The sequence below is a fragment of the Trachinotus anak genome, unplaced genomic scaffold (genome assembly GCF_046630095.1).
Source record: "Trachinotus anak isolate AG129_WGS33_773 ecotype Australia unplaced genomic scaffold, CSIRO_AGI_Tana_v1 ptg000012l, whole genome shotgun sequence".
Lineage (NCBI taxonomy): Eukaryota > Metazoa > Chordata > Actinopteri > Carangiformes > Carangidae > Trachinotus > Trachinotus anak.
The window spans coordinates 10,106,862-10,134,144 of record NW_027273863.1 but is presented as its reverse complement, the minus strand read 5'-3'; the positions used below and the strand labels follow the sequence as shown (position 1 = coordinate 10,134,144).

Genomic DNA, 27,283 nt, shown 5'->3' with positions numbered 1-27,283 from the left:
TTTCTTTTTGAAATCCTAAGGTACAGTATACTACAGCTTGTCGACGCCTTGTGTTGAATATTCATTAAGAACTATTTTTTTCAGGTCATATAAGACGCAGTCTCCAGCTTTCGCTCCGCTGCACCGCTCTGGTGAACGATTAGCAGTGAACTATCTTGACTCTCAAGCGCATAATCTTTGATAGGAACCGTGGGAGCGCTCTAATTGGTGGCCGTGAAAGAGAAAGGAAGTATTTAGTTCTCACCGAGGTTTCATTGGAAGAGAAAGTCGGAGATAATTTAGCGCAGTTTTTATTCTCAAATCAGTGTCTCTTTATTAACCCCAATAGAAAAAAGCACAACTCTTTGACAATGGCTGCTTTTAACAAAGGTCCTGCCTACGGATTATCCGCGGAAGTGAAAAACAAGGTAGGTGTACATCTTTTTTATATATCACATAAAGTGAGTTGTATTGAACTTTTCCTCCCACCATCCTCTCATTGTGCTCCTCTGAACGCCAGCGGCAAAGTCACCTGGCCTCCATTTTGATACGCGTCCCCAGGTTAAAAGGTACTTAGAGGTGGATAAAAAAAAAAAAAAAAAAACTTCAAAAGAGAGATTGAAGTGTTTTTAACTATTAAACTAACTGCGATTTACACGAAACTTTCCGTGTGTGTGACTAGTTTGCGAAACATGTGAATATCTTTGAGTTTTACATCTGAAGAAGCTGATGTTGAGTTTCCCCGTGCAGGAGACTAACTTAAAGCCAGGCTATGGGCGTTGTCCCTCTTGGCAAAAAAAAAAAAAAAGTCTGTCGTTGTGGCGACATGTTTATCCCCGTTCCCAGCGTTTTCTGCTCCCTGAGTGTGCGGCCTGTTGCCCGGCGTGGTGACCCGCATTAGCAGATAATGTAATTCACCCATTTGTCCCTGCGTTGGATGCCGTCCATCCTCGTTGTTGCCCTTCCCTGTTCCCTTTTTTTTTTTTTTTATATTGCCTCTTTGAAATAACAAGAATAGCTTCCTACTTCCTCCCTTGTGGTAAGGTGTCGTGCTGCTGCTCACAGTTCAGCTTTTCTCCGTCAGAGCAAGAATGAAGACTTCTCCTTCAGATTTCACTCTGTGTAAAAAGTCCCGAACTGAAAGTTACTCAAGCCGAACCGGCTCAAAGTGAAGCCCACTCTCTGGTAATGTGTAACTTTCTGAGTGGGGCCTTGGTGAGGAGAGCACCTTGTTTATTTGGGCCTGTCTGCACAGATCTCTGCACACCCGGATCCACTTAAAATACCAGGGCTGATGCTGGAGATTACTGTGTTTCACCCTGAGCTGCATAACCTGCTTAAATGTGGGGAATAAATGTGGTGTTACTGTTTGATACTGCTGCATTAGCCTGGCCATCATTTTCTCGAATGTGGTCGGAGGTTGCAGCTGACCTGCTTTAGTGGTTTTGCCCAGCCTTCTCTCAGGACTTTCTTTAACTCACCTTAAGCTGCCCCCCCCCCCCCCCCCCCCCCCCGCATTCCTTGGCTCTGTCCTTGTATGGGAGAGTAAGGGTCATGTCCCCTCCCCAAATCTCCACAGAACAACATGTGCCGGACGTAAAGAAAACATGTAGATTTCCTCTGTCTGTTACTAGTGGCGTCCTTGAAGGTGGGGGCGGGGGGGAGCTAAAGAGATGCTGACTTGAGTGGTATTTCCTGCCATTGCTGACGTTGCCCCCTCCGTGAAATGTGAGGCATTTAAGAATTTACTTAGCACCCCACCCCTACACCACCCCTCCCCTGTTTTTCCCCCTTTTGCTTAAAACTCGTAGGTGCAGAGCATCTACCGGCAAGAATGTACACAAGTTTAGACCCTGAACTTAAAGTTGAGCAGCTGCAGTAACAGAACTTTTTTCATTTCAGTGTCCCCACAGTCTGTATTCATTCATTGGCTCAACAGACGACAATCCTGCACCCTCGCTGCTTCATTCAGCGCTTTTATCCCAGCACTGTCGACTAAATTCCTTGTGTTCGGCTTGTCTCTGCAAATTACATCTGTTGCATTCTTTGTGGGCAATTAAAATAGCCGATATTGTGTTTTAATGTGGGGATAACTGAACGACGGAAATGTAATTAGAAGACAGAAATTCCTTAAGAGTGCAACCAGCTGTGAGCAGACTGCGGCCAGCTTCTATGTATATGGTAGGTTCTGCTCTGCGGTTCAGTCTGTCAGTGCCCTCTGGGAACAGAAGGAGATTGTTAGATGGTTGATAGTTTGCACGCAGCCCATTCGACACCTTATCCTATACTGGAGGAGAAGAAGTGTTGGCCTCTGTTCTGCACCCTAACTGTTGTTAACATGAATGGTCTTTTTCAGAGCCGGCGTAGAGTGGTTCTTACACTTATGTCACAAATGAAAACAAGCTTATAAATCAAAGTGACACCTCAACAGTGGCACCCTCATTAGAAAGTCGATCTTTGTGCAATGTCAAGCCCCTTAAAACTCACCCACCCTCCTTTTTTCAGTAACGGCCTTCCTGTGTAGAATTTAGCAGTTTACCAAACAGGATATCCTTGTGTGTGTGTGTGTGTGTGTGTGTGTGTGTGTGTGTGTGTGTCTGTGTGTGCACTTAGGTGTGTGTATGTTAGGGCATGTCAGTGTTACCTTTATTTATGAAGGCTAAATAAGACAAAACCCCCTCTGTAGACACAGCACACTACACTGAGACGCAGTGAAATTCAGGGGTGACCATGAAACACGAGTTCATGCAGCCATCTTTGTCAACATCTTTGAGGACAGATGTTGACATGTGCCATTATTCACAATTCTGTCGTTATTACAGACACAGCTCAGTTATCTATGTCTTTTCTTTTCTTTAATCTTAAGTAGCATGTGTGTGAGTGGGAGGTCAGCGTGGTCAGGAAGGAACCAAAAAAAAAAAAAAAAAGTGACAAACTCTGAATGCATTTAATGTTTTAACAAATGAGCTCCTGGCTATCGTAGCTACTCGTGAGACACACATGACCTTTTACCTCTCTGCCCCACCAGATTGCACAGAAGTATGACCCTCAGAAGGAAGAGGAGCTGAGGATCTGGATCGAAGACATCACCGGTACTTCCATCGGCCCAGACTTCCAGAAAGGCCTGAAGAATGGAGTCATTCTGTGCGAGTAAGCAGCGATCATCCTCGTCTATTACACTGTAACACAAGTGGCTTGATCGTTTGTCCTCATGTGTACAGTGGTTTGGAAAACCTAAATGTTTTTCTCTCTGCTTTTCTGTCACAGTCTCATCAATAAACTTCAACCAGGCTCAATCAAAAAGATCAACCAGTCAGCGCTGAACTGGCATCAGGTGAGTTAGGGATGATACATTCTTTTTAACAAGTTGAAGGGATGGTGCAGTCTTGCTAATTGTTCTTAATGACAACTTTTACATACACATATATACATGGTGAACAATAGCTTCCTGTGCCGTTGTATTGTGCTTTAAATGTTTTCTGCCAGTTCGGATAACAGCATGCTGAATCATGCCAGGTCATGGTTAGACTTGCATGTAGGTAGTGTCGTAAGCATCTTTTAAAACTGGATTCTTCACCGAGGTGTAACCAGTCACTGTAAACACACTCCCATGTTTGAGACTACAAACTGTTTGTACACACAAACGACTGCCTTTTATTCACAAGATAATGACGATGGTGCGCAAAGAGAAATAATTTGCACCATCGTCATTATAAATCCTACATGAACACTGTTGTTGATCTTGTTTAAAATGGTGTGGTTTCAGCTGGAGAACCTGACAAACTTCATCAAAGCCATCACGACGTACGGCCTGAAGCCTCACGATATCTTTGAGGCCAACGACCTGTTTGAGAGTGGCAACATGACACAGGTCCAGACAACGCTGCTTGCACTGGCTAGCATGGTGAGTCTTTAAAAAAAAATTAGATGCTGGTACCGAGAGTGATGTGGTCTTATCACCTCTTATATGTATGCCTGGACTTTTGGAAATCCACCATGATAACCCTTCTACACTGTTTAATCTTAAGGCCAAGACCAAGGGCTGCCAGTCTCGGGTGGACATCGGGGTGAAGTACGCTGACAAGCAGGAGAGGATGTTTGATGAGGAGAAGATGAAGGCTGGACAGTGCGTCATTGGCCTACAGGTACAGTTTGTCCAGAGACTCCTGGATATCAGCAGGGTTTAAATGTGAAACTCTGGTGTGTGTGTGTGTGTGTGTGTGTGTGTGTGTGTGTGTGTGTGTGTGTGTGTGTGTGTGTGTGTGTGTGCGCGCGTGTGTGTGTGTGTGCACTTCATCCCATTTCACATGACAGTGTCAGTTATGTCAGTACAGGTCTGTCACTGATACTTAAGTCAATAGAAAACAAATTAACCCAGTGGGACAGAACAAAATTTCCCCTATTTGTCAATAAAGATAAAAGCTGTTGGACCATGAAACATTACTCCACCATATCTGATTGATATCTGTGCCTGCGCCTGATAGTGAGCCACTTCACATGCTTGGAAAGCTGAACTCACTACCGCATGTGGCGAAACTATTGCGAAACGAGACTTAATCATGATCTCATGTCAAGCATACCATACTTCTGCATAAGAGCTGCTCATTGTTGTCATGGCCTCTTAAGCCTCTCTGTATTTGTTATTTTTTCTGCCGCCAACAAAGATGTCAAGTAGATATGAGGGCTACCTACGCAGTGGGGAAAGGCTACGATACAACTTAGTGTTATAGCAGGTTTATGACAGCCGACTGACACTACAGTATTTGTTTGCTGAAAAACACTGATATTATGCAACATTTGTTGTGTAAGAACAACATGTTAGTTTACAGAAAACTCTTGTTTTGCAAGTCTTGTATGATTAATAAAAAAACTGATACATTGTGGTGGTTTTTTTTTTTTTTTTTTTTTAGATGGGGACCAACAAGTGTGCCAGTCAGGCAGGTATGAACGCATACGGCACCAGGAGGCACTTATATAACCCCAAAGTTCAAATCCAGCCCCCCATGGACAACACAACCATCAGTCTGCAAATGGGAACCAACAAGGGAGCGAGCCAGGTACTGCAACATATTCCCAACCTCTCATAAATTCACTATTATAGGACTGCAGTGGAAATAAGCCTCAGGGCACCGCTCATTTCCTGTCCTCTCACTGCTGTAAACTCATGTTTAGACTTGTAGAAGCTGCAAACTCGTAGATTGTCTTCAACAAGTCAAAACCTCGGCTCAGTGAAATCAGGACTTTGTTTAGAAATGTGATCCAGGAAAGATAACTGTTGTAACGTCATAAAAACGTCTTATTTCCTTGTTCCTCTCTCACCACAGGCTGGGATGACAGCTCCAGGTACAAGGCGTGCCATTTATGACCAGAAACTGGGCACAGACAAGTGTGACAACAGCACCATGTCCCTGCAGATGGGCTACACCCAGGGAGCCAATCAGAGTGGCCAGAACTTCGGCCTGGGGCGGCAGATCTATGACGCCAAGTACTGTCCTAAAGCTGGAGAGGTCGCAGATGATCAAAACGGGGCAGGCGGCGTCCGCGACTACATCCCAGACTACCAAGACGAGGGTTACCAAGGATACCAGGAAGAAGAGCAGGTGTACCAAGACGATGGGACAGATTACTAGGAGGAAGGAGAGAGGTGAGGAAGGGAAAGAGAGGCATGTTCTGCGAGAAGACCTCGACGCAGGCGGCTTCTTTTATATTCATAGGATGTTGCACCTTTTTCGGGTCGTATCCTTTTAGTATTGTTTGAAATTGTTTTCTTAGCCCTATTTGTGCGAGACCAACGTTACACATATCATGAACTGTATTTCTGTGATGTTTTTTTTTTTTTTTTTAAATATTTAAAGTGACCATAAAAGCCAATCCTTTTGGTTTCCCTCGTTTTTTATCCCAGGGATTTTTTTTAATGTGCCAAAGCCCCCTTTTTCCGCCTATGGTTTTTGCTGAGTCATAGTTACATTAAGGGAGATCCCTAGGTTTTTGTAAGGGCAATATGAAACAAAAAGTGAAATATTAGGGACTTTTTTTTTAACAGTTTATAGGAAACACAAGTTACTTTGATCAAAACACCCACGCTTGTGCTTATCTATAACAGCTATAACATCTATGTAAACATCAATTTGTTTCTGTAATTCCTGTGAAAGAGAATGTACATTTGTTTGTGTTTTTTACTTCTTCAGTATCTCCTTCATCCCTTCAGTATTTGTCATTGACATAAGCAGCAGTACATGGTTTAGGTTGTTCAGACAGATGAGGGAACAAAATCCTTTTTTTTTTTTTTTTTTTTTTCTCAGAACAAACCAATGTTATCATTTATTTCGCCTGTTCTCTCACTCATTTCAGTTTTTTCTTTTTTGAACGGAGGAAATATTTCCTTTGTTTGCATAACCAGTCCAACTGGAGTTGAGCTTGTTTTCTTTGGATTAGCGACAGATGAGTGGGGAGTGGACAAAATAAGACTCAAGTGAAGTTTTGAACATTCCAAGCAAGAATACTGGATTCTTTTCTCGTCATGTTGAATTAATGAATTAATCTTGATATTGGTTGATACATGAACCAATTATATAATTATATTTGATCATTAAGATTATTATTTATGCTTATTTGTGATTTCAATGGGGGCTATTTTTTACCTTGACTCTGAGTAACATTTTGTATTGGACTATCATTTTTCCTCTGGAATAATTTTTATGCCAATGGAAAAAAAAATGTTTGAATTGAGAAGTATGTTTTTGTGGTCTTTATGTAATAAAGATGTGTATTCATTATCTGGTGTCGATTTTAATTTGTCGGGGGGGTGGCACAAAGAATATGCCTATGACTTCTTAGTCTGCAGTGATGAAGATTATGAATATAATCTTAATTTTTTCATACACAGGATGGAGCTCAAAGTACTTTGACAGATATAAAAGGAGAACAGGAGGGACAGTTATCACCTGAGATACATGCAGTGTATTCAGAAAGTCTTCAGACCCCTTCAGTTTCTTCACATTTTGTTACATTTTAGCTTTATGCTAAAATCAAATAAATTTTCTCCCATCTCCATGCAGGACCTCTGGAGCTCATCCAGAGTGACCACTGGGTTCTTAGTCACCTCCCTTACCAAGGCCCTTGTCCCCCGATTGCTCAGTTTGGCCGGCAGCCAGCTCTGGGAAGAGTCCTGGTTGTTCCAAACTTCATCCATTTAAGAATAATGGAGGTCACTGTGCTCTTGGGAACCTTCAATGCAGCAGAAATGTTTTGTAGCCTTCCCCAGATCTGTGCCTTGACACATCCTGTCTCTGAGCTCTGCAGACAGCTCCTTCCACCTCACGGCTTGATTTTTGCTCTGATAAGTATTGTCAGCTGTGAGACCTTTTATAGACAAGCGTGTGTCTTTCCCAATCATGTACAACTAACTGAACTGACCACAGGTGGACTCCAATCAAGGTGTAGAAACGTCTCAAAGATGATCCAGAGAAATGGGAAACACCTGAGCTAAATTTCAGGTGTCATAGCAAAGAGTCTGAATCAATGTGATATTTTAGTTTTCCCTTTTTAATACATTTGCAAAAATACCTAAAAATCTTTTTTTTTTAGAATTACATAACAAAAAGTGACAAACGTGAGGGGGTCTAAATACTTTCTCAATGCACTGTGTAAAACATTTTCTCACTAAGCCTGTAGTGGTATCTGGCCATGCAGTTAGTTTAGGTTGTATTCTTTCTTGGTTTTGAGATTTCCCCCCGCACTCCAATGATGCTCAGTGGCATTTTATTTATGGTACTGAGAGCACTGAAAATTTACAGTTGAGATCTTCAACATCAACATTTGTTTTAAGAATGAATTAATTTGTCATCACTATGTTGCGCATGCAACTGTGCCCAGCCCACATGAGCAAATTAGATAAAGCCACATCCTGAATGCACAGTACATATTTTGAAACTACACTGCTGAGCCTCAAAATAAAGGGAGTCAGATTAAATTAATCTCCACAATATGATTTTCAGACGTTCACATTAACAGCAAAATTGACAGATTACAGACAAAAACAAGGACTATATAATTTTAACACTGGAGAAAATAGAATACTAATTAAATTGTCCATGTTGACTTTCACTCCTGTCGTAGGGTGGAGGCAGATCGGCTATATCTAAAGCTGAGTAAATAAAACCTAAGCTGTTCAACTGATTAGACACAAATATGGGACCTGGAAACTACTGCAAGTGCTTTTGTAATTGCGTGAGATGGTGGTTGTTGCATGATAAAAATCTTTAAAAGCAAATGATATTGTAAACCTTTGGTTGCAGCAGTGGAAAAAATGAAAACTCCATAACATAAGTCCAAATTAAATTTTCAAACATTAACCATGTGTTGGATATTCCAATATATTTACATTCACATTTACTCATTGGCAGACACTTTTATGCAAAGCGACATACAAGTGAGGGACAACATTAAAGCTTCAGTGCAGTACGAGAAGCATTATATCTGTTCTAAAGGTGTAAGGAGATCAGGTGAAGTAGTGCAGCATGGTAAATGCTAGTAGGGCATTTCTGTGTGTTACAACATTCTTGATAAAACCGAGGACCTCGTCATCATTGGTCCTGAAAGATTTCAAAATAATCCGGGCTTTCGATCTTGAACCACTTTAGTCTAAGAATAGATGTGTGACATTTAATGTCACATTTATTATCCCTGTAATTCCTATATCAGTACATGTGTTGTAAGGGCTTTTCAATTCTTTTAATAGTCAAAATGTCATTTGCACTCACTGATACAAGCATTGAATCAATGTGTTAAAAGTACAATGATTATCTGAAAATGAGATGGTGTCCAAAAATACTCAAGTAGGGTCCCATACTTGAGTAAATTTATACTGAGTTGAGTCACATTCAAAATTTTACTTAAGTCAACGTCAAAAAAGTATTATCAGCAAAATGATCTTATCTCATTCTCCAGTGAAGTGTCCCCTTTGACTGATACATTGTTATGTATGACATTATTATATTGTTAATACTGGGGCATATTTCTGTAGGCCTAAGCAGCATTTTACTGCTGCAGCTTGGTCATGGTGGAGATAGTTTATATAAATTTAGACAGTGCAGTGCAGTGGTCACAAGATAAAACACGTTTGTATAATAGTGATCTATTGGAGAGTTTTACATCTTTGAGCCCCAAACACTTCTTCAAATCAAACCATGTGAGAAGTTTAGAGGGGAATTTCACTTTGGTGGAGCTGGAGACAACTCACAGACATATAGTATCAAAAAAATGTGAGAAGGCACCCAACTGGACACTGCCTCTTGGTGAGGGGGTACCCCACTGGTTTGAGCTCAAACACTGTCTTGTGTTTTATGATCTTTTCATTTGTATTTATGTAAAAAAAAATACAAAAATACAAAAATTGAAAAAAATATTTCCACCAAAAATTTATTTGATGAGAAGCATAAAGTGGCATCAAATGGAAATACTGGAGTAGAAGAACCTCAAAACTGAAGTAAAGTATAGTATTTCACTAAATATTGTTACTTTGCCACGTTATTAAAAACCCAACATACAAACCAATGATATATTGTTTTTTTTTTTTTGTTTTGTTTTGTTTGTTTCTTTTTTCTGTATAGTTTTCGCTTTGTAATCCTGTGTTCTCTTCCTCATATACAGAAGTAAGACTGGGCTAAACCCTGATGCATAGAAACGGTGCTGAAAACGGTACACGTCGGTAGAAACTTGACGCTGGTCAGAAACCGCAGTAATGGTGCAACTGCGCCGCCTGCTGCTCACAGAGCGCACTGACGCCGGAAGACGCCACCGGATGTCAGCTTCAAATCGCGCGATATCAGGCCGAATGAGACTTGTGTCCGTTCTTTTCCCCCGGAACATCAGGCAAGATGGTAGGTCCCTAACCGATCCTGAGGCTCGTCAAAACATAATCTGTATGCATCTGAGCTCTAGAGTGAACGATTAGGGTAGCTGACTATGTTCTCCGACAGTTTCACACGGTTACTGACCATTCAGCGGAAAATCGTTGCCCAAAATATCAGATAAATCTGTGTTTGTAGGCTCTGTATTAGCCTCAGCTATGGCCATCTGTGGCTAAGCTAACCCGGTGGGGTCAGTACAGGCTGAACTAGTAGTTAAACATGACCTGCCATAATAATGTTCCTGCCCTGCTCATGAGAGAGTTGATAAACTGTCCTACAGATTTACATCGGTGACAGTTGTGAGTTAGGCATTTGCGCTACACCGCTATTGCTAACTGTGAGCTACACACTGACTGGGAACCATGTCTGTCTCTACCAGGCGGATACCGAGATCAAGAAGAAGCGTACCTTCAGGAAGTTCACCTACAGAGGTGTGGACCTGGACCAGCTTCTGGACATGTCCTAGTAAGTGACACACCGCTGTTGCTGCATTGTGGTCAGCTGGGGCCCCAGTGCCATCCCTGGTTGGAAACTGGGATTTTGCCTAATAGGTGTGGTGTGAAGCTCCAGCACGTATTATAATCACACATTGTACAATTTCTTTCAAACCTGCATGTCCTCACAGTATTGGCGTGAGGGTTTTGAAAGAAACCTTGTCCCTTAAATCTGAAAAGATGAAACCCAGGCCCTGCAAGTGTTGACATCTTTTAATTCTGTTCTTAGCGGGTTACAATAAATCTGATTGTCTCGTATATCAGCAGCGCCTTTATCAGAGGGAAATTATTACTAAAACATTACTTTGAACAAAGAAACTCTGAAGTCCTCCTTGTTCGTCCATCTTTATTTTCCTTTCCTGTTTTTCAATTCCAGTGTCAGAGTTGAAAGGTTGTTCATAGACATGGTATTTGCCAGCCAATAGCTGCCCCTGAGCTGGACGGTGTCTGCATCTGACAAGCAATTTTTTTGTTTCAAAGGTGGTCAGGGGTTTCATTGGCATCACTGTCCTCTCTCCCTCTACAGTGAGCAGCTGATGCAGCTGTACTGCGCCCGCCAGAGGAGGAGGCTGAACCGTGGCCTGCGCCGCAAGCAGCAGTCCCTCCTGAAGCGCCTGCGTAAGGCAAAGAAAGAGGCTCCCCCCATGGAGAAACCAGAGGTGGTGAAGACCCATCTGAGGGACATGGTCATCCTGCCTGAGATGGTTGGGTCCATGGTTGGCGTGTACAACGGCAAGACTTTCAACCAGGTTGAAATCAAGGTGAGGTGTTGTTCATTAGGTGTGAGTGAGAGCGCATGTGTACATTTTGAAACCCGGGCCTGTATAGACATCTGGTAGTTTCTTCATATTTTGAAGAAGGCATATGTCAGAGAAACAAGGTCAGGTCAAATGAGTTTAAAATAAAGCTTACATTGGTCCAGGCAATGTGGCTTCTTATATTTGACCAACTGCACATTAAGTTGTGGTCATTTGTCAGAGTTACGCTGTGATTCTTATTCAGTTTTCAGTCTGATCTTTTTATTAATGCCACTGCATTAGGCATACAGTTTTAGTTTTTTTTTTTTTTTTTTTTTTTTAAACTTGTTTTCTTGTTCCTCAGATAGCATTTTCCACACCAAGTCATATTTTTAATAGTTAAAATTGTTACATTGTAGAACCATGGTGGAATGAATCTTCATATGATTAGATCATTCCCTAAAAATAGACAATACACTACTATGATACAGCTCCATAAATGCACAACTATCAAGCTAGGAAAAGAAATTGTAAACTGATTCAGGTCGGTACAGATGTTGAAATATTGTCTTGGCAAATTCTAAAGTAATCCTCCCTGTGCTTGTCTCAGTTTGCATTCTCTGTAAATTTCCTCAGTCAACCCTCCTTCTGAGTAATCTGTTTCACTCAAATAGCCCCCCAGGAAAAAAAATGTCCTTGTCTACAACAGCCCTTAAAACTTGGATTTCATAACCGCAGTATGCAGAACATTAAAGGCCATGAAAAAGCCAAGTGACAACACCATGGTTTATTCATTTAATATGAATGCAGGATGCTGCAGAATAATAAAAATCCTGCCATAAACATTACCTACAGGAACATGCAGGCTAACAAAGCTAGTTTAAGCAACTTCCAAAGTGCATTGACCAAACTCTGCATGACTAAGTCTAAGCCTTAGATATACACCATATTAACCCTACTTACTTATACAGGAACACAGTGAATCTTGTCATAAACCTGAATATATTATTAGCAGCTACTAAAATAGTACATACTGTTTTATGGCTTGAAGTTTGATGTATATGCAGAGCCACGTCTTGCATCACAGGTTGTCTTTATTTTAATGTTTGTCTTTGTGAGTTTGAGTATTTTGAGTGAGTTTTTTAATCTTTTGAATGTCAGTTTAAGAAGTAAATAATTCCTTGCCACTACTATCTCCCACCTGATTGTTCTGCACTGTTACTGTTCAGCGTTTGTCTTGTTACTAAAATGCTGTTTTTCCTCTCCACAGCCTGAGATGTGTGGTCACTACTTGGGCGAGTTCTCCATCACCTACAAACCAGTCAAGCACGGTCGCCCTGGTATTGGAGCCACACACTCTTCTCGTTTCATCCCTCTGAAGTAGAATGGCTGTATTCTTTGTATAAATAAAAAAAACTGGGTGCTCCACTCAACTTGTCTGCTTTGCTTTCTTCTGCATATTGTTTCAAAAATAAAGATGAATTGCTTGTGTACAAGGTATTATCTTCAAGTTTGAGTTTTCAACTTTTTAGATCACTTAATAAATAGCATGGGCTTCTTCTAAGGAACTCTAATAATAAACAGAATATTTTTACTTTGCTAGAGTTATGATTCAAACTGCAAAACCAGGGAAGTTGCATATAGCAAAGGTGTTGTTTCATATCTCATCACCAAAGGCTCAGAACATGCAAGTTAATATTTTAAGAACATGCGTGCCAGTGGATTTTATACACTGATTTGAATGGAAAATAATTAAAATCTATAGTGGCTTTGGGTAATGTAATATTGTGCGATGATGCTGCCTTTTAGTGGTTTATCCGCATATACTTAAATATTTGCCAGAAGGCGGCACCAGTCTTTTGTGCAGTCCAAGCTAGTGCCTGTAAAATAGATTAAACCAATGTGGGAGGAATAGGAGTCAGTCTGTGGGTCATGAACCATCCTACCACCGCCACCTCGCTGCGCTGACCGCTGCTGACGCCTCCTCAGAGCGGCGGTGCAGCCCTGAAAACATACCGGTGAGCGCTCTTGCTAGACTCAAGGTTCCTCCTTTTTCCGATCTGAAAGCCAGCTACATTTTGTGTGTGGCCACTCTGGGCCATGGATACAACCTTTAGCAGTTGCAAAATCTGTTTATTGACACCAAGCTAATACAGTCTTGAACTTGGTCAAAGAAAACGGTGACCAGATTGGTGAGTATTTTCCTTAATTTTATCTTGTTTCATAAGGACGGCCGTCTGAGCATCTGTTATTTTTATTATTTTAATATAATTTTTTTTTTTCACAGAAAACCAGAAACCGCTAGCTAGCGGCTAGCTAGTTTTTAGCTAGGTTAGCGGTAGGTAGCTAGTTAGCTTCACAGCGAAAATGACAGAAGAGAGCTGTCATGTCAAAATGTACCCAAGCAAGATTTTTTTTAAACATAGACACTGCTTCATAACTGTCATTTTCTAACAACTCAGGGTTTTGTCATTCACTGCCAAATGTAACGTTAGTGTCGTTAAAAGTGTCAACACAAATGAATTTGCCGGTGTTTTTCTCAGTGTGACTGAGGAGTTCAAATCCGAGAACAAAGATCTATTGTAGGCTAGCTAACTGTTAACAGTAACGGTACCGGTATTTTATCTTTCTTCCGACTTGTTCCCCACCCTTATAATTAGCTTGCGAAAGGCTCTCAAGTAACCAGCTCGGCCATATGGGGCCTTTCCATGTACAACGTTACAAGTTGCAGAGTAATTCTTTCCATTTTGACACATTTTACACCATAACACAGAGACCACGATAAGTGAAAGTTTAATGTTCAGGGGAGAAGACTCAACTGTGTCACTGGTATAGATGCACTTCCTATTGTACAGGCAGATAAAAAGTCAGATCTACATTTGGGTGATCCCCATTCATAAATACGCTTCCATCAGCCCACGCCTCATATAGGTCTCCACATCATTTGCTCTGCTATATGCTGCTTTGTGTATTTGTTGTGAGCTCACTGTTTCTTATACACAGACTTAAGGTGCCTCACCACAACGTCAGTCACCTTCCTAACCCCAACATTAGCAAGGCACAATTGTTAAGAGCATATGATCTTGCTCACAGCTGTGTTCACTATACTGATCCCTCACCCGACACAGATTATAAAGGAAGGAATGTGTGGTATTCCATAAACCTTTACATCACATACAGAGTTGGACATAGTTTCACATGGGAGGAATAATAGGAATCATGATCCTTAATTGATCCTTAGTTTCTATGTTTCTTTACAGTGGAGCTTTATGACTGATTTATGTTTTTCCCCTTCTCCCTGGGGCACCTTTCCATCACTGTGTTGTAGTCCGAGGACTGTTGTAAAAACGAAAATGTAAAAATGCCCCCCAGTCATGAAAGTCTTATCAGCCAAGAAAGAGGACTGGTGCATAGAAAAGTATGTTCATACCATAATAAGGAATTACTGTCTCCCTATCACCAGGGTTTACTCTATTTGTTATTTTCTATTTAGGAATTCTGAATGATATTAGTACTGCACTTTGTTCATAGGTTACAGAATTGGAGTGAGGCGCGTTGACCGGTGAATGCATAGAGTCAAGAGGGTCAGACTTTGTGACAATAAAGAGGGTATCTGGAAAAGGTACGGTATGACACGTTGGGTTAATGTTACGCCTTTTAACTGCTTTGTTTAGGAAGATGAATGAATAAATGTTTTGACCAATTCCATTAAGGGAATGCACAAGTGCTGGTGTGTCTGAGTGTCGACACCTTTAATCAGCTCTGTCTTATGTCAACATCCAGTTGTGTGGCAGTGAGCATGACGGCTGTGGACGGCCTTTCGCACAGTACAGAGGTGGTGGAGATGGAGGATGTCCCATCTCAGTACTTTGTGGAGAAACACTCTTGGGAGGGCCTTCGTGACATTATCCACTGTAGCAGGAAGTATTCGGGCATGATCGCTAACAAGGCCCCCCATGACTTCCAATTTGTGCAGAAGAAGGATGAGAATGGACCCCATTCCCACCGGTTGTATTACCTCGGTAAGCTGATTGATGATGCCGCAGACAATCCCCTGTATCAGCTTATGATTTGTATTTTCTCTGTACTGCAGCTTATTTGTACTCCTTTCATTTGACCTCAGTCATGTTTTTCTGCTCTAGGCAGCAGAATATGATTTCCTCATGACATTAAAACAGTCACTTTATTGAATTTCTCATTTTCCAGTTAGCACAAGCCTTTTTATTTGTTGTTGTTGTTTAAGTTACCTTTGATTCTTTTCCATGTGCTTACCAGGGATGCCTTATGGGAGCAGAGAGAACTCGTTACTCTACTCAGAAATCCCCAAGAAGATCCGTAAAGAGGCTCTCTTAGTGTTGTCATGGAAACAGATGCTGGATCACTTCCAGGTGAATTCCCCCTCTCTTCCTGTTAGTGTCAATATCAAACAGCATAATGTGATGTGTCTCACGAATGGATGAGGTAATCAGTCCCTGAAGGTGTGGCAGTATTGCTTTTTATAGCACCAGTAAAGTATTCTGAAACTCGAAAGATTAAGCAACCGTGGCAGAAACTATGAGAGGAATGCTTGTACTGTACAATCATCATACAATTATTTGTTGGGGGGGGGGGGGTCAGTTGAATGTGGTCAGCTATACTTTACAGTAATAATACTGTATATTTTAGCGTACTAAAACTTGTTATCTAGCAAACTTGTATAGAAAAAAATCTCTTCAGTCTATTACAATTGTTATATATCTTCTGTATTTCCTGTCGGTTCTCTAAGGCTACACCACACCAGGGGGCTTACTCTCGAGAGGAGGAGCTGCTGAGAGAGCGTAAACGATTGGGAGCATTTGGTATCACCTCCTATGACTACCATGCTCAGACAGGCCTGTTTCTCTTCCAGGCCAGCAACAGCCTCTTCTACTGTCAGGATGGAGGCAACAATGGCTTCATCGTGAGTACAGTGCTGATTTTCTCCCCTCAAATTAGAATCCCTAGATACTGAGGACAGATTTAATTTAGAGCAAGGTAAAGATGTGCAAGCTCCGACCTCTCATAGTACAGCTGTACGGAGGCACTGGTGCACTGAATACACTGTTTGGGACTGAACTTAAATAGTTTGCAGCCATTTAAGAAAATGAAGAATATCAGAAGCATCTGCTAGGTAGAGCTGATCTTTTGCTGTGAATCTATTGACAACATTTTCTGTCTGGCACTGAGTAAATGGGGTTCCATACTGCAAATGGTTTATTTCATTCTTAGTGTAGTGTCATCCATTCATGGGGCATAATTAATGCACTATTGTGTGCGTAAAATATGTGGCCATATATTCAAATCCAAATGTTTCAGTGCTGAATGTATTTTTTAATAGCATATAGTCCTGAACTGCCACCCAGCTTGCCTAGGGGGTGTAACATATATCATGGGAGAAACGATGGTCATGGGACTATATTCCGTTTTCCATTGTTCAGGGTTTCAGCTTTTGTGCCCTTACCTGATGTTGTTGATCTTTGTGTGTTGGCCTTGGATGACAACTTCGCTATAAATTCTGGTTGTGTGAAGCTCAAGATGTAGATGTCAAGATGTAGTTGTCACAGAAGCACCAGACAAGTTCTGTTAAGTTTCTGTTTGTGATTGTTAATGGTCTTCAGATTGCAGTTTCAGGTCATATTACATGATACAGTTGGATCGAATTTGGGATACTGATCAAAATTGGTGCATCTTAATTTTTGCCACTTGTGCATTGTTTTTGTTCCTTTTGTAACTTTCATACAGTTGCCTTTAAATTGTCCTAGGGCACCCCAGGGGTTCACCTTGTAGAGCGGATACCATGTAGGCTCAGTCCGTACACTAGCGGCCTGGGTTCGAATCCAACTTTGCTATCTCTCTCTCACTGTCCTTCTCATAATAAAGCCAAAAATGGCCAAAAGATAACTTCCTGTCACATGGTGTTTCTCCGATTGCACTGTATTTGATGCATAATTGTGGGGCTGTGGGTAGTTAGTGCCTTGTTCTTTTGATGGATATAACACGATGCAACATTTTGGGCAAAAAGTAAATAAGTAAAATTTGTTTTAAAAAAAAATATTAATTTTACATAATAACCCTGTTGATTTCATACTTATTTAACAGCGATAACATCAACATTTGTGCAGAGGACATGCCTTAACTCAGAGGTGATGATGCTGAAGAAATGAGATTAGAAGAGTTGATGAGCATTGGGAAAAACATTTTTGCACTTTTGAAGCAGTCTATAAAATGAGCTTTCAGTCTGTTCTCTATTCTAACAAACACCGCTTTCATTTCAAAACATCAGCAGGTGAGACAGCTTCTAGCTCAATTAGGAGTCTTTAAGAATGCCTTCTGATAGAACATGGATCGTTTCAATGTACTAATACATGTCAGTGTCTGAATTTTAAACAATGCTTTCATCAAGCAAGTACCTCTACCTATATCTTTGCATCCAAGGTCCTGCTTCTTTTCCCCCATGACTAAGATTGTGTGTTTTGGTTTTAGCAGTCTGCTCCTGTAAAGCCTATGGAGATCAAGACCCAGTGCTCAGGGACCCGTATGGACCCCAAGGTCTGCCCTGGAGACCCTGACTTCATAGCCTTCATCAACAATAATGACCTGTGGATAGCCAGCATTAAGACTGGCGAGGAAAGGAGACTCACTTACTGCCACAAAGGTCTGAAGCTTCTGGGTTTCCTTTGGATGATTTGAATAAGCAATAACATGCCACGTGCTGAGCAGCTTTGTAGCTTTCCTCTGCATCCAATTCAACCTCGTTTTAAATTACATGCAAGACAATATGATTAATATGTTATATTTTTTCATATCAAGTTGTAATTGTACTGTACTGTATAATTCATATTTTTACAGTAATACCAGTGACATCATCATGTTTTTTATTTATTTTTTCATTTTTATTTAATATCTTCCAGGTGTGGATAATGTTAAGGAGGATCCTAAGTCTGCCGGTGTGGCAACGTTTGTCATCCAGGAAGAGTTTGACCGTTTCACTGGCTACTGGTGGAGTCCCTCAGCAGTGGAAGGTCAGCATTTAGTATTTAGATACCCAAGTCGTTCGTGTACCCAAGGAATAAGACTGACACCCGATGCTGCTAGGTGTTCGTCCTTCTGTTTGTGTGTATACACTATTTTCTGTGTACACTGTGTACAGTGATTGTTTTTCTCCTCCTGTCAGACTCTGATGGAGGTAAAACAGTGTACCTTCTGTACGAAGAGGTGGATGAGACGGAAGTAGAGATAATTCATGTTCCATCTCCAGCACTGGAGGAGCGGAAAGCAGATGCTTACAGATATCCTCGCACAGGTCAGTGTGGCCCTGTGCACTGTGTCCGTACAGAATAGTTTTACTGACCATTTCTATCATTTATATTTTCCTAATGCCTTTATTTACAGGTAGCAAAAATCCCCAGGCTACCCTTAAACTGGCAGAGATAAAGACAGACCAGCAAGGAAGAGTGAGTTTTTCATTATCTTTTTTTTCTTCTCCAACATGATAATTAGATGTTCCTAATGTGCTTGTGCGGTTGTTGTACTTACAGATTGTGAGCATGCAAGATAAAGAACTGGTCGTCCCCTTTACCTCCTTGTTTCCTGGGACAGAATACATCGCCAGAGTAGGATGGACGAATGATGGCAAATAGTGAGTGTTACAGTCAAAAAAAATTTTGATTCAGTGATGCTGTTATTCTGTTGTTGGCACTCATAATACTGTGACATGAATACGGGCGGATAACGTTCTCTTAAGTGTTTGAAAAAGTGTTACATTAATGGGGAACAATGCTCATGTTTATTGTTTGTAATGTAGTAGTTGTTTCTATAATCAGTTAGTCTTAAAGTAAAAAGCAATCTTTGAGTTTTGTGTGTTTCGTGTTCCCCTAGTGGCTGGGCAGTGCTTCTGGACCGCAGTCAGAGGAGACTACAGCTGGTCCTCCTGCCCCCAGCCCTCTTCATCCCAGTCACAGACGACCCAGCTCAGAGGCAGGAGAGTCTGGAGGCCGTGCCCAGTAACACACAGCCATACATAATCTATGAAGAGACCACTGATGTCTGGATTAATGTAGGTCTTTTCACATGCTGCTCTCTTTTGTTGTGTGTGTTGCAAGGTTCTTCGGCTTTAAGCATCCAGTAGGCTGGCTAACGGTTCTTCTTCTCCCACAGGTTCATGATATATTCTATCCCTTTATTCAAACGACAGAGGATGAGTTTACTTTCATTTGGGTAAATGAGTCTAAAACAGGTTTCAGCCACCTGTATAAAATCACATCCCTGTTACAACCAGGCTGCTACCAATGGGCAGAGGACTACCAACACATAGAGGGTAAGAGACGCGGGGATGCTCCTGCATTTTTTTGAGATGATATCTGTCAAATCTCATAGCTGTATGTTTTTAAAGCTAAAACAATTTTATCTCATCTGAACGCAGCTACCATGGTTTACGTCAGAGTTTTCGGTATGTCAAGGAGCGTGTTGATTCTCTTATCTGTTTTCTCCAGGAGACTTCAAATGTGCAATCAAGGAGGAGATTACACTGACCACTGGAGAATGGGAAGTGTTAGCAAGACATGGTTCCAAGGTTAGACAAAGTCCATCAGTGTTGGATATATAAAATTCATACCTATAAAAGTTGTATAGAGTGCAGTCAGACTCAGAAAGTATTTGGACAGTTACATATACTTTGTTGTGTGGACTCTGTGCTCCAGCACATTGGTTTTGAAATGAAACGGTGATTATGAGGGTAATGTTCTGACTCTCAGATTGAATTTGAGGGTGTTTACGTCTACATCAGATGAAGGACTTGGGTTTCAGTGTCTGAAGCCTACAACTGATTGACATCAGCTGACACAGGGTATATTCCCTGATGATGTTCTGCCAGGCTTTTACTGCAGCCACCTTCACTTGCTTGTTTTGGGGATTTTTGCCTTCAGTCTGGTCCTCAGGGATATTGTGCTGCTGCATTGTACTAAAATTGGGGAAGTAAGTAAAAAGAAATCTGACATTGTTCATTCAGTATGGATATGAACATCATCAACGCCGAAAGCTGTTATAACCTCTAAAAACGGATTCAAAACCAATGTACTGGAATACACAACCAAAACAATTAAATATCACTGTTCTGATACTTTTTGCCTGAACTGTTTATTTGAGCTGCAGAATTTATGGATGTTTATATTCACAAATGCTCAATTTCAGGATTAAAACATAACCCATCACAGAGAGTCATTCATTAATTTTTTTCTTTTCCTAGATCTGGGTGAACGAGGCAACAAAATTGGTGTACTTCCAGGGCACCAGAGACACTCCTCTGGAGCACCACCTCTACGTGGTCAGCTATGACTCACCTGGAGACGTGGTCAGACTAACCAAGCCTGGCTTCTCACACAGCTGCTCTGTTAGTCAGGTAAGACTATTCATTTGTTTACCTACTGGTCCAAAAATCCATAGGTGCACATTTCATCAGTCCATCTGCTTATTTTCTCAGCCATTTTTTTTTATGTTTTAATTTTAATGTTGCTTACAAATAGTCCTTTGTTGACCACTCCTTTTTCTGCTCATGGGCACAAAAACAGTGATGTATTTTTATTTATTTTTTTATCTAAACCCATGAGATTTTGGGAGATAGAAGATTTGGAAGAGATTTAAGCAGATCAGTGGAAGCACCCAGGGATTGGTCGGATAGTCTGCAGTACATGGGATAAATGTTCTGCAGCTGTCAGCAGTGTTCTACACTGACAGTAGCTCATGTTGGGCCTTGTAGCACAGATCCTTGCAGTATCTGGTGTAAAATTGCAATTGCATCCAGTCTTTTGATAGCATTTCCTTCATTGTCCTTGTATATTTATCTACTCTGTTTGGTCCAGAATTCATGATGCTTATGATTTTTTTTTTTTCCCCCTCTGCAGAACTTCGACTTTTTTGTCAGCCACTACAGTAACGTGAGTACGCCTCCATGTGTTCACGTCTACAGACTGACCAGTCCAGAAGGTGACCCGCTACACATGGTACCTGAGTTCTGGGCCAGCATGATGGAATCACCAGGTAAACACACTGTGATGTGAAAAACCACCATGCTGCACATTTCCTAACAGAAATACAAAGGTACACATTGTGTACCACTTGTCTGTTGTTTGTCTGTACAGATATTATCAAACACCAGCTGTATTCCCCTGTGTCGACAAGAAGTGGCTTGTTTCAACATCAAAATGTTTCTTTGACGTAGTTAAAAACTTAACTTAACACTAAAGGACAAATCAGAGTTGCTCAAATACCAGATCCTGATTTAAGATGCTTCTTAGTATGTGATTGATTTCCCCTTCAGATATTTCAAAAATACTGGCTACACTTGAAAGAAAATGTTGTTAGTAAATCTTATTTCAATTCCATTGCCGTTAATGATAAATTACACACCTGATGTTTAAAAAGGAAGCTGTAAATTAGCACACAGATTTGATTCTGATTTATTATACAGAGACTGCATTTACAAAATTGATCTCATTTAGTTTGTCTTAGGGAACAGTCTGGCCAAATGTGAAGGTTGGCCACCTATCTGTGGTTTTATTTTTGGAACAATCAATAGAGCTGAGTCTGGCTTTGATTAGATCAAGGACGGCAAGTTTGATCTACAGTGCCGTCCTCTAGACAATTCTAACAGCAATCAGATAATGTGGTGCTCAAACACGTACATCTTTGTGTCAGAGTTAATTTTTGTTTATAAATGATTAAAAATACCAGGAGTGAGAGGGTAATCCTTCACTGTCTTGATGTGCATGTCTGAATGTTGCAGCTTTTTCTGAAGTGAAGGAGTCACAGGCTAAGTGCCATCCCAATCACATATTACTAACAAGTATGCATTAAACACCTTATAGTGTTAAGTAGAAGAGTCTACACAAGAGTCTGACCTAAGTACCAGAGAGTAGACTGTAGAGTAGACCAGTTCCAGAATTCAAATGTAAAGGAAAAACAAACTTGTACCCCAGTGTCACAAGGTGATGTATTGCAGTGTTGCTTCCACAGTATGAGTAGGTTTTCACAAGAAAGTGCATCACAGTATAATGTCAAATCAAGTATTATTGCTGTGTAAAACTAATAGTAAGATTTTTTTTTTTTTTAGACACACTTTGATTTAGGTGAAGAAACCCTGGATTATACAACCCTGCTAATCCAATGTCCACATGTGTTAATATGTTTTCCAGGTTGCCCAGGAGATTACAATCCACCTGAGATTTTTGACTTTCCAGGAAAGTCGGGCTTCCAGCTTTATGGGATGGTATACAAGCCACACAACCTGCAGCCTGGGAGGAAACACCCCACTGTTCTCTTTGTGTATGGAGGCCCACAGGTTTGTGGCTATATCCACTTTATTCTGGCCTCAGTCTGTGATCTGATCATGTGTGTTTGCTGTGCCATTTGGTACACTAAATACTACATGAAGTAGTGCTTTGAAACCTGTATTACTGTGTAAAGGGAAAATATCTTTAGAAAGGCATGTTTTGTATTTGTTTTCAGGTGCAACTGGTGAACAATTCATTCAAGGGGATGAAGTACCTCCGTCTGAACACGCTGGCCTCTCTGGGCTATGCTGTGGTTGTCATTGATGGCAGGGGTTCCTGCCAGAGGGGCCTTGAATTTGAAGGAGCACTAAAAAACAAAATGGTAAAATAAGATTCAGATAATTAAACAAATGCATTGTCAGTAAACAGATGTGCAGGGAAAGAGAAAAAGGACTGAATGTCATAAAAAGATCAACACATAACATGACTTGCCTTGTTTCCCCAGGGTCAGGTGGAGATCGAGGACCAGGTGGAGGGGCTGCAGTATGTGGCGGAGAAGTTTAACTTCGTGGACCTGAGCCGTGTTGCTATCCATGGCTGGTCCTACGGTGGTTTCCTCTCACTCATGGGCCTCATCCAGCGACCCAATGTCTTCAAGGTTAGGAAGGTGTTTCGCCCTTCAGCCATGCTTTTTATCTTTAAACCATACACTCACTTTGTATCAGTGAGCATTCTCTGCTGTCACCATCAGCAAGAAATAAGAAAGCATTTGTATCACTGTGTAATGAATTTAAAACTGAGAATTACTTGCTTAATTCCTGAGGTATGAAGTTTTGAATCTAAAGTGGAGGTGTAGTTGCCACTTACATCCACATGGTGTCTGTGTTGGACAGTGCTACAGTATGGTGCTAACAGCCTTTATTCAGTAAGGATAACTGTGGATGCAGCCCTGTGCTAGAGGGATTCAAAGTTTCATTTATATCAGGGTCTACTGTAATTGAACATTTTCCAGCAACCCATACAGCAACTCTAAACCACTACCTTTTTCTGCTACCTTCCTCCCCACCAGCTGGCTATCGCAGGTGCCCCAGTGACTGTGTGGATGGCCTACGACACTGGCTACACGGAGCGTTACATGGATGTGCCTGAGAACAACCAGCAGGGCTATGAGGAAGGATCTGTGGCCTTGCATGTGGACAAGCTGCCCAGCGAGTCAGTACACACACCCTTTAAACACACCCTGCCTTTATGTGGGATTTGAACGCTTTTTAACAATGCTGCATGTCCTGTGTAATCGCATAGATATTTGTACATGTTTCATCATGACTGCAGTTTTATTTTCTGCAAACCCATGCTTCATATTCTGTGAAAGTCAGGCTGACATGTGCACCAAAGATAATTTGGGCATTCTGTTTCACATGTATTGATGCCATTCTTTTACCAAACAGTTTTGATCATTGGTGTTGTCTGGTCTGGTCTGGTCTAGATTTCTTGTAGCATTTATTGAAATCTGCAAGTGTGAAATTATTAATGACCTGACAGGCTAAATCAAGCCTTAGTGTTTAGTAACAGTGTTTACAGACCCTGAGGGCCTGACAGACAGCATGTTGGAGCACTACTCTTGGATGCTAAAGAGGCGCTGAAGCCCTGCAGCTGCAGTGTGTCAGCTCTATAAATCTGGATCTGTGAAGGCTTTCCTCTTCTTAATCACGAAGGAATGGGGAGTCTTTTCACCAGTGGGCAATGTGTTATTTCAGGAATTGCTCTGTATATCTTGTTGTATGAAAGCTTATTATATTGTCAGGTATTGTAACTGTGTAATCCTTGTCATTCCAGGCCCAATCGTTTGCTGATTCTTCACGGTTTTCTAGATGAGAACGTGCACTTTTTCCACACCAATTTCCTAGTGTCACAGATAATCCGTGCTGGGAAGCCCTACCAGCTTCAGGTCAGCTTCACAAACCTAATACTACTCTCTAACACAGCTGTCTGATGCTGCTCGGTGTATTCACTTAGACCATTGTAACGTTTAATGGTGATCAAGTACAATAAATTATTCAAGATTGTGTATTAAGATTAACACTTATAGTGCAGTTTGTAGTGTTTTTGTAAAGCTATGTAGGATGGATTTTACAGGATACATATATGTCATATACATGATATCTATGGCAACTCTGTTTCAATTGTCCAGGTCTACCCCAACGAGCGACACAGTATTCGCTGCCCTGAGTCTGGAGAGCACTACGAGATCATGCTGCTGCACTTTCTACAACAATACCTCTGAAGTGAAACAATGGGAAGAAGTGAAGTCTAGTTTCCCCTCTGTCCCCCTTTACTCCCTCCAGCTCACCGCCCATCTTTACTCATCCTGACCTCCTGATCCCAACCCCTGTCTCCACCTGTTCACCCGGTCGTGGAGAGACTGTCAGACACTCTGCAGCCACAAGCCACTCTCTCCTATGAACTAGTCATCTCACTTCTCCACCATACTTCCCTCTTTCGCTCTCTCTGTCTCTTGTTCTGTTACTCGTTCGCCCTGTCTCCTCCATGCCCCCCCCTCCCCGTGTACAGTCTGGGGTATGGTTTACGAGCACAGAGATTTGGTGTCTCACCCTGAAAGCTGAACAAAGACAAGGACATATGGAGAAATATTTGCAGGCTGTGTCACATTGACTCATTGCTCAGCCACGTCCTCATCTGCAACCATGATGGTTTTTGCCAAATGTTATCGTGTTGTTTCCCCCTTGCCCCGCCTGTTTTATTCACTTGAGTCAGTGGTAGAAATGGGGTTACAGTTCACAGATATGAAATGGAATCTATAAACATATTTGCAGACATCACCACACACACTATGTGTACAATACAGTTTATTTCATAAATAAACACTGACACTCACAAGCACACTCACACAGACTTGCAATATCCACATATACTGTGAGTCTGTACCTGGCAGTTTGTGTAATGAAGTAAGGAAGAAAACCAAGTCTCTTCCTCTGTCCACGTGTTTTAAGTGTGTGTTGTTTAAAATAAAATATTTTTATGGATTTTTATTCTTTTTTTTAATGAGCGCTCACAGAAGCACTCATTGAAACTTTTGTGCCGTTTTCTCCCCTCACATTACATTGCTCGAGATGTCTGCTTGCCTTCTTAACACATAATTTATATTTGCCAAAGTACCTCTTGACTCTTGATCATGCTGGTATTTCCTTTTTTTACTGCAATAAAGACAACAGGAGGGTGAGCACTGGAGTCTTACAACAGCTTTGTACCACCGGAATACAATTTGTACATGATAATGAATAAATGTATGAATCAATCACAAGCTCTTTAACTGCAGTCTTCTTTTTCAATATGTTACACATCATGTATGTTTGCTACAGCATGTGTCTGTATGTTTTGCAGTGTGCTTTGCAAGCTATCTTACTGGGAAACACACTTCTCCTGTATTAATATTCCACTCAAAGCCCCAATTGTAGCCACTTCATGTTTTCCTACTCACTCTGAGCTGCACCTGATCAAACCTGCACCACTGCTACAGCAACATGGCCTTTCAAGCACTTCAGATCTTGCAGTGAAGTAGCAGAGGCTTGTTGGTCCTTCTGGCACCTTCCATTATAGGCAGCACTGTTTCCATGGTAACCTTATGACAATAGAGTAATCTCCATAGGTGAGTCCTGCTCTGGTCCGAGGTTATATAACAGGTAATCTGCCGCTCACAACAATAAGAAAGTAATTACAGTGGTTCATATGAAGACTCTGATTGTTAACACTCGCAGGAATAGTTTGACACAGGAAAATACACCGATTCGATGAGTCGATTGATATCTCATGGTAAACATGAAGCTAAGGCCAGAGACCGGTTAGCTTAGGTTAGCATACAACTAAACTAACCGAGCTGGCTCTTTCCAAAGGTAACAAAATCTGTCCACCAGCACTTCTAAAGCTCACAAATGGACATGGTTTATCTCATTTGTTTTTTTCTATGTACAAAAACTGTTTAAAAACCAAAGCGTTAGCGGTGCTAATGATTTTCAGGAGTTAGCTGGTTGCCTGGTAATTGCTTCTACTAGCTATAACTTCATATTTAATTAGCATACAGATATAATAGCGTGTGTAAGAGTTATATAAGTATACATAAGTACATAAAGGAGTGGTACCTATGTTCCCATCTACACCAACTGTGCGTAAGAAAGTAAGAAAGCGTTTTTTGCCTAAATGTGGTAGCTTAGACCATGTGGGATATGAATTTCGAAGTATAAGTAGAGTTGAAACAATTAGTGGATTAATCCATGAGTAGATTGCCAGAAAATTAAGTGTTTTGATCATTCTCTAAGTCATTTTTCATGCAGACACATCTCTTAACCTTCATGATTTCAGCTTCTCAAACACCGCTGCTTTTCCTTTGAATTATTTGAATTATTCTAATTTGTTTTTAATAACATTTTTGGTTGGACAAAACAAGCATTGTGAAGGAGTTACATTGGGCTCTGCTCCTCGCTATTTTTAAGCTTTATAAACTAAACAATCAATTTGTTAATTGAGAAAGTAATCTGCAAATTAATAATAAATAATCATTAGTTCCAGCCTTATATAAAATAATTAAAAAAAAACTTCTTAAGCAGTAAATGCTACTCGGTACCTCAGTAATAATAACCCATTGATGTAATGTATAACAGCACAATACTCAAGCTAGTGATTTTTCTGCATTGAGTACTTTTAAAGTTAATGCTTTAAGTACATATTCCTGAGTATATTTACATACTTTTACTTTACTGGATTATTTATACAGTGTGGTACTAGTGCTTTTTCTTCGGTAAAGGATCGGACTACTTTCTCTGTCACTGCTTGTTGTGTAAAACCTATTATCTTTAATGGCA

General features: G+C 40.9%; 3 protein-coding genes across 5 annotated transcripts; all 3 read left to right on the top strand.

The window, feature by feature from the left end:
* The first annotated feature begins 123 nt into the window (after positions 1–123).
* cnn2 (calponin 2) lies at positions 124–6,755 on the top strand. Its single transcript, XM_071492082.1, has 7 exons — positions 124–407; positions 3,008–3,129; positions 3,247–3,313; positions 3,746–3,883; positions 4,008–4,124; positions 4,890–5,036; positions 5,304–6,755. The coding sequence occupies exons 1-7, from the start codon at positions 351–353 to the stop codon at positions 5,607–5,609; spliced, it is 954 nt and encodes a 317-aa protein (XP_071348183.1). The 5' UTR covers positions 124–350; the 3' UTR covers positions 5,610–6,755.
* A 3,036-nt stretch (positions 6,756–9,791) lies between these two features.
* Positions 9,792–12,549, top strand: rps15 (ribosomal protein S15). The gene is made up of 4 exons (XM_071492084.1): positions 9,792–9,860; positions 10,270–10,355; positions 10,911–11,145; positions 12,392–12,549. Exons 1-4 carry the CDS (start codon positions 9,858–9,860, stop codon positions 12,503–12,505), a joined length of 438 nt encoding a protein of 145 aa, XP_071348185.1. The 5' UTR covers positions 9,792–9,857; the 3' UTR covers positions 12,506–12,549.
* A 463-nt stretch (positions 12,550–13,012) lies between these two features.
* LOC139629452 (dipeptidyl peptidase 9) lies at positions 13,013–25,728 on the top strand. Of its 3 annotated transcripts, none has more exons than XM_071492064.1 (21): positions 13,013–13,139; positions 14,653–14,743; positions 14,905–15,143; positions 15,397–15,509; positions 15,887–16,060; positions 17,623–17,794; positions 18,051–18,161; positions 18,314–18,442; positions 18,532–18,593; positions 18,678–18,778; positions 19,018–19,195; positions 19,297–19,456; positions 19,632–19,711; positions 20,384–20,536; positions 21,039–21,174; positions 22,329–22,474; positions 22,642–22,788; positions 22,912–23,064; positions 23,476–23,618; positions 24,243–24,354; positions 24,598–25,728. In XM_071492064.1, exons 2-21 carry the CDS (start codon positions 14,688–14,690, stop codon positions 24,688–24,690), a joined length of 2,658 nt encoding a protein of 885 aa, XP_071348165.1. In that variant the 5' UTR covers positions 13,013–13,139; positions 14,653–14,687; the 3' UTR covers positions 24,691–25,728. The 3 variants fall into 3 exon arrangements, with proteins under 3 accessions (XP_071348165.1, XP_071348166.1, XP_071348163.1); XM_071492065.1 differs by lacking the exon at positions 13,013–13,139 and adding an exon at positions 13,156–13,313 and having other exon boundaries at positions 17,626–17,794; XM_071492062.1 differs by lacking the exon at positions 13,013–13,139 and adding an exon at positions 13,156–13,313.
* Positions 25,729–27,283: the final 1,555 nt, after the last annotated feature.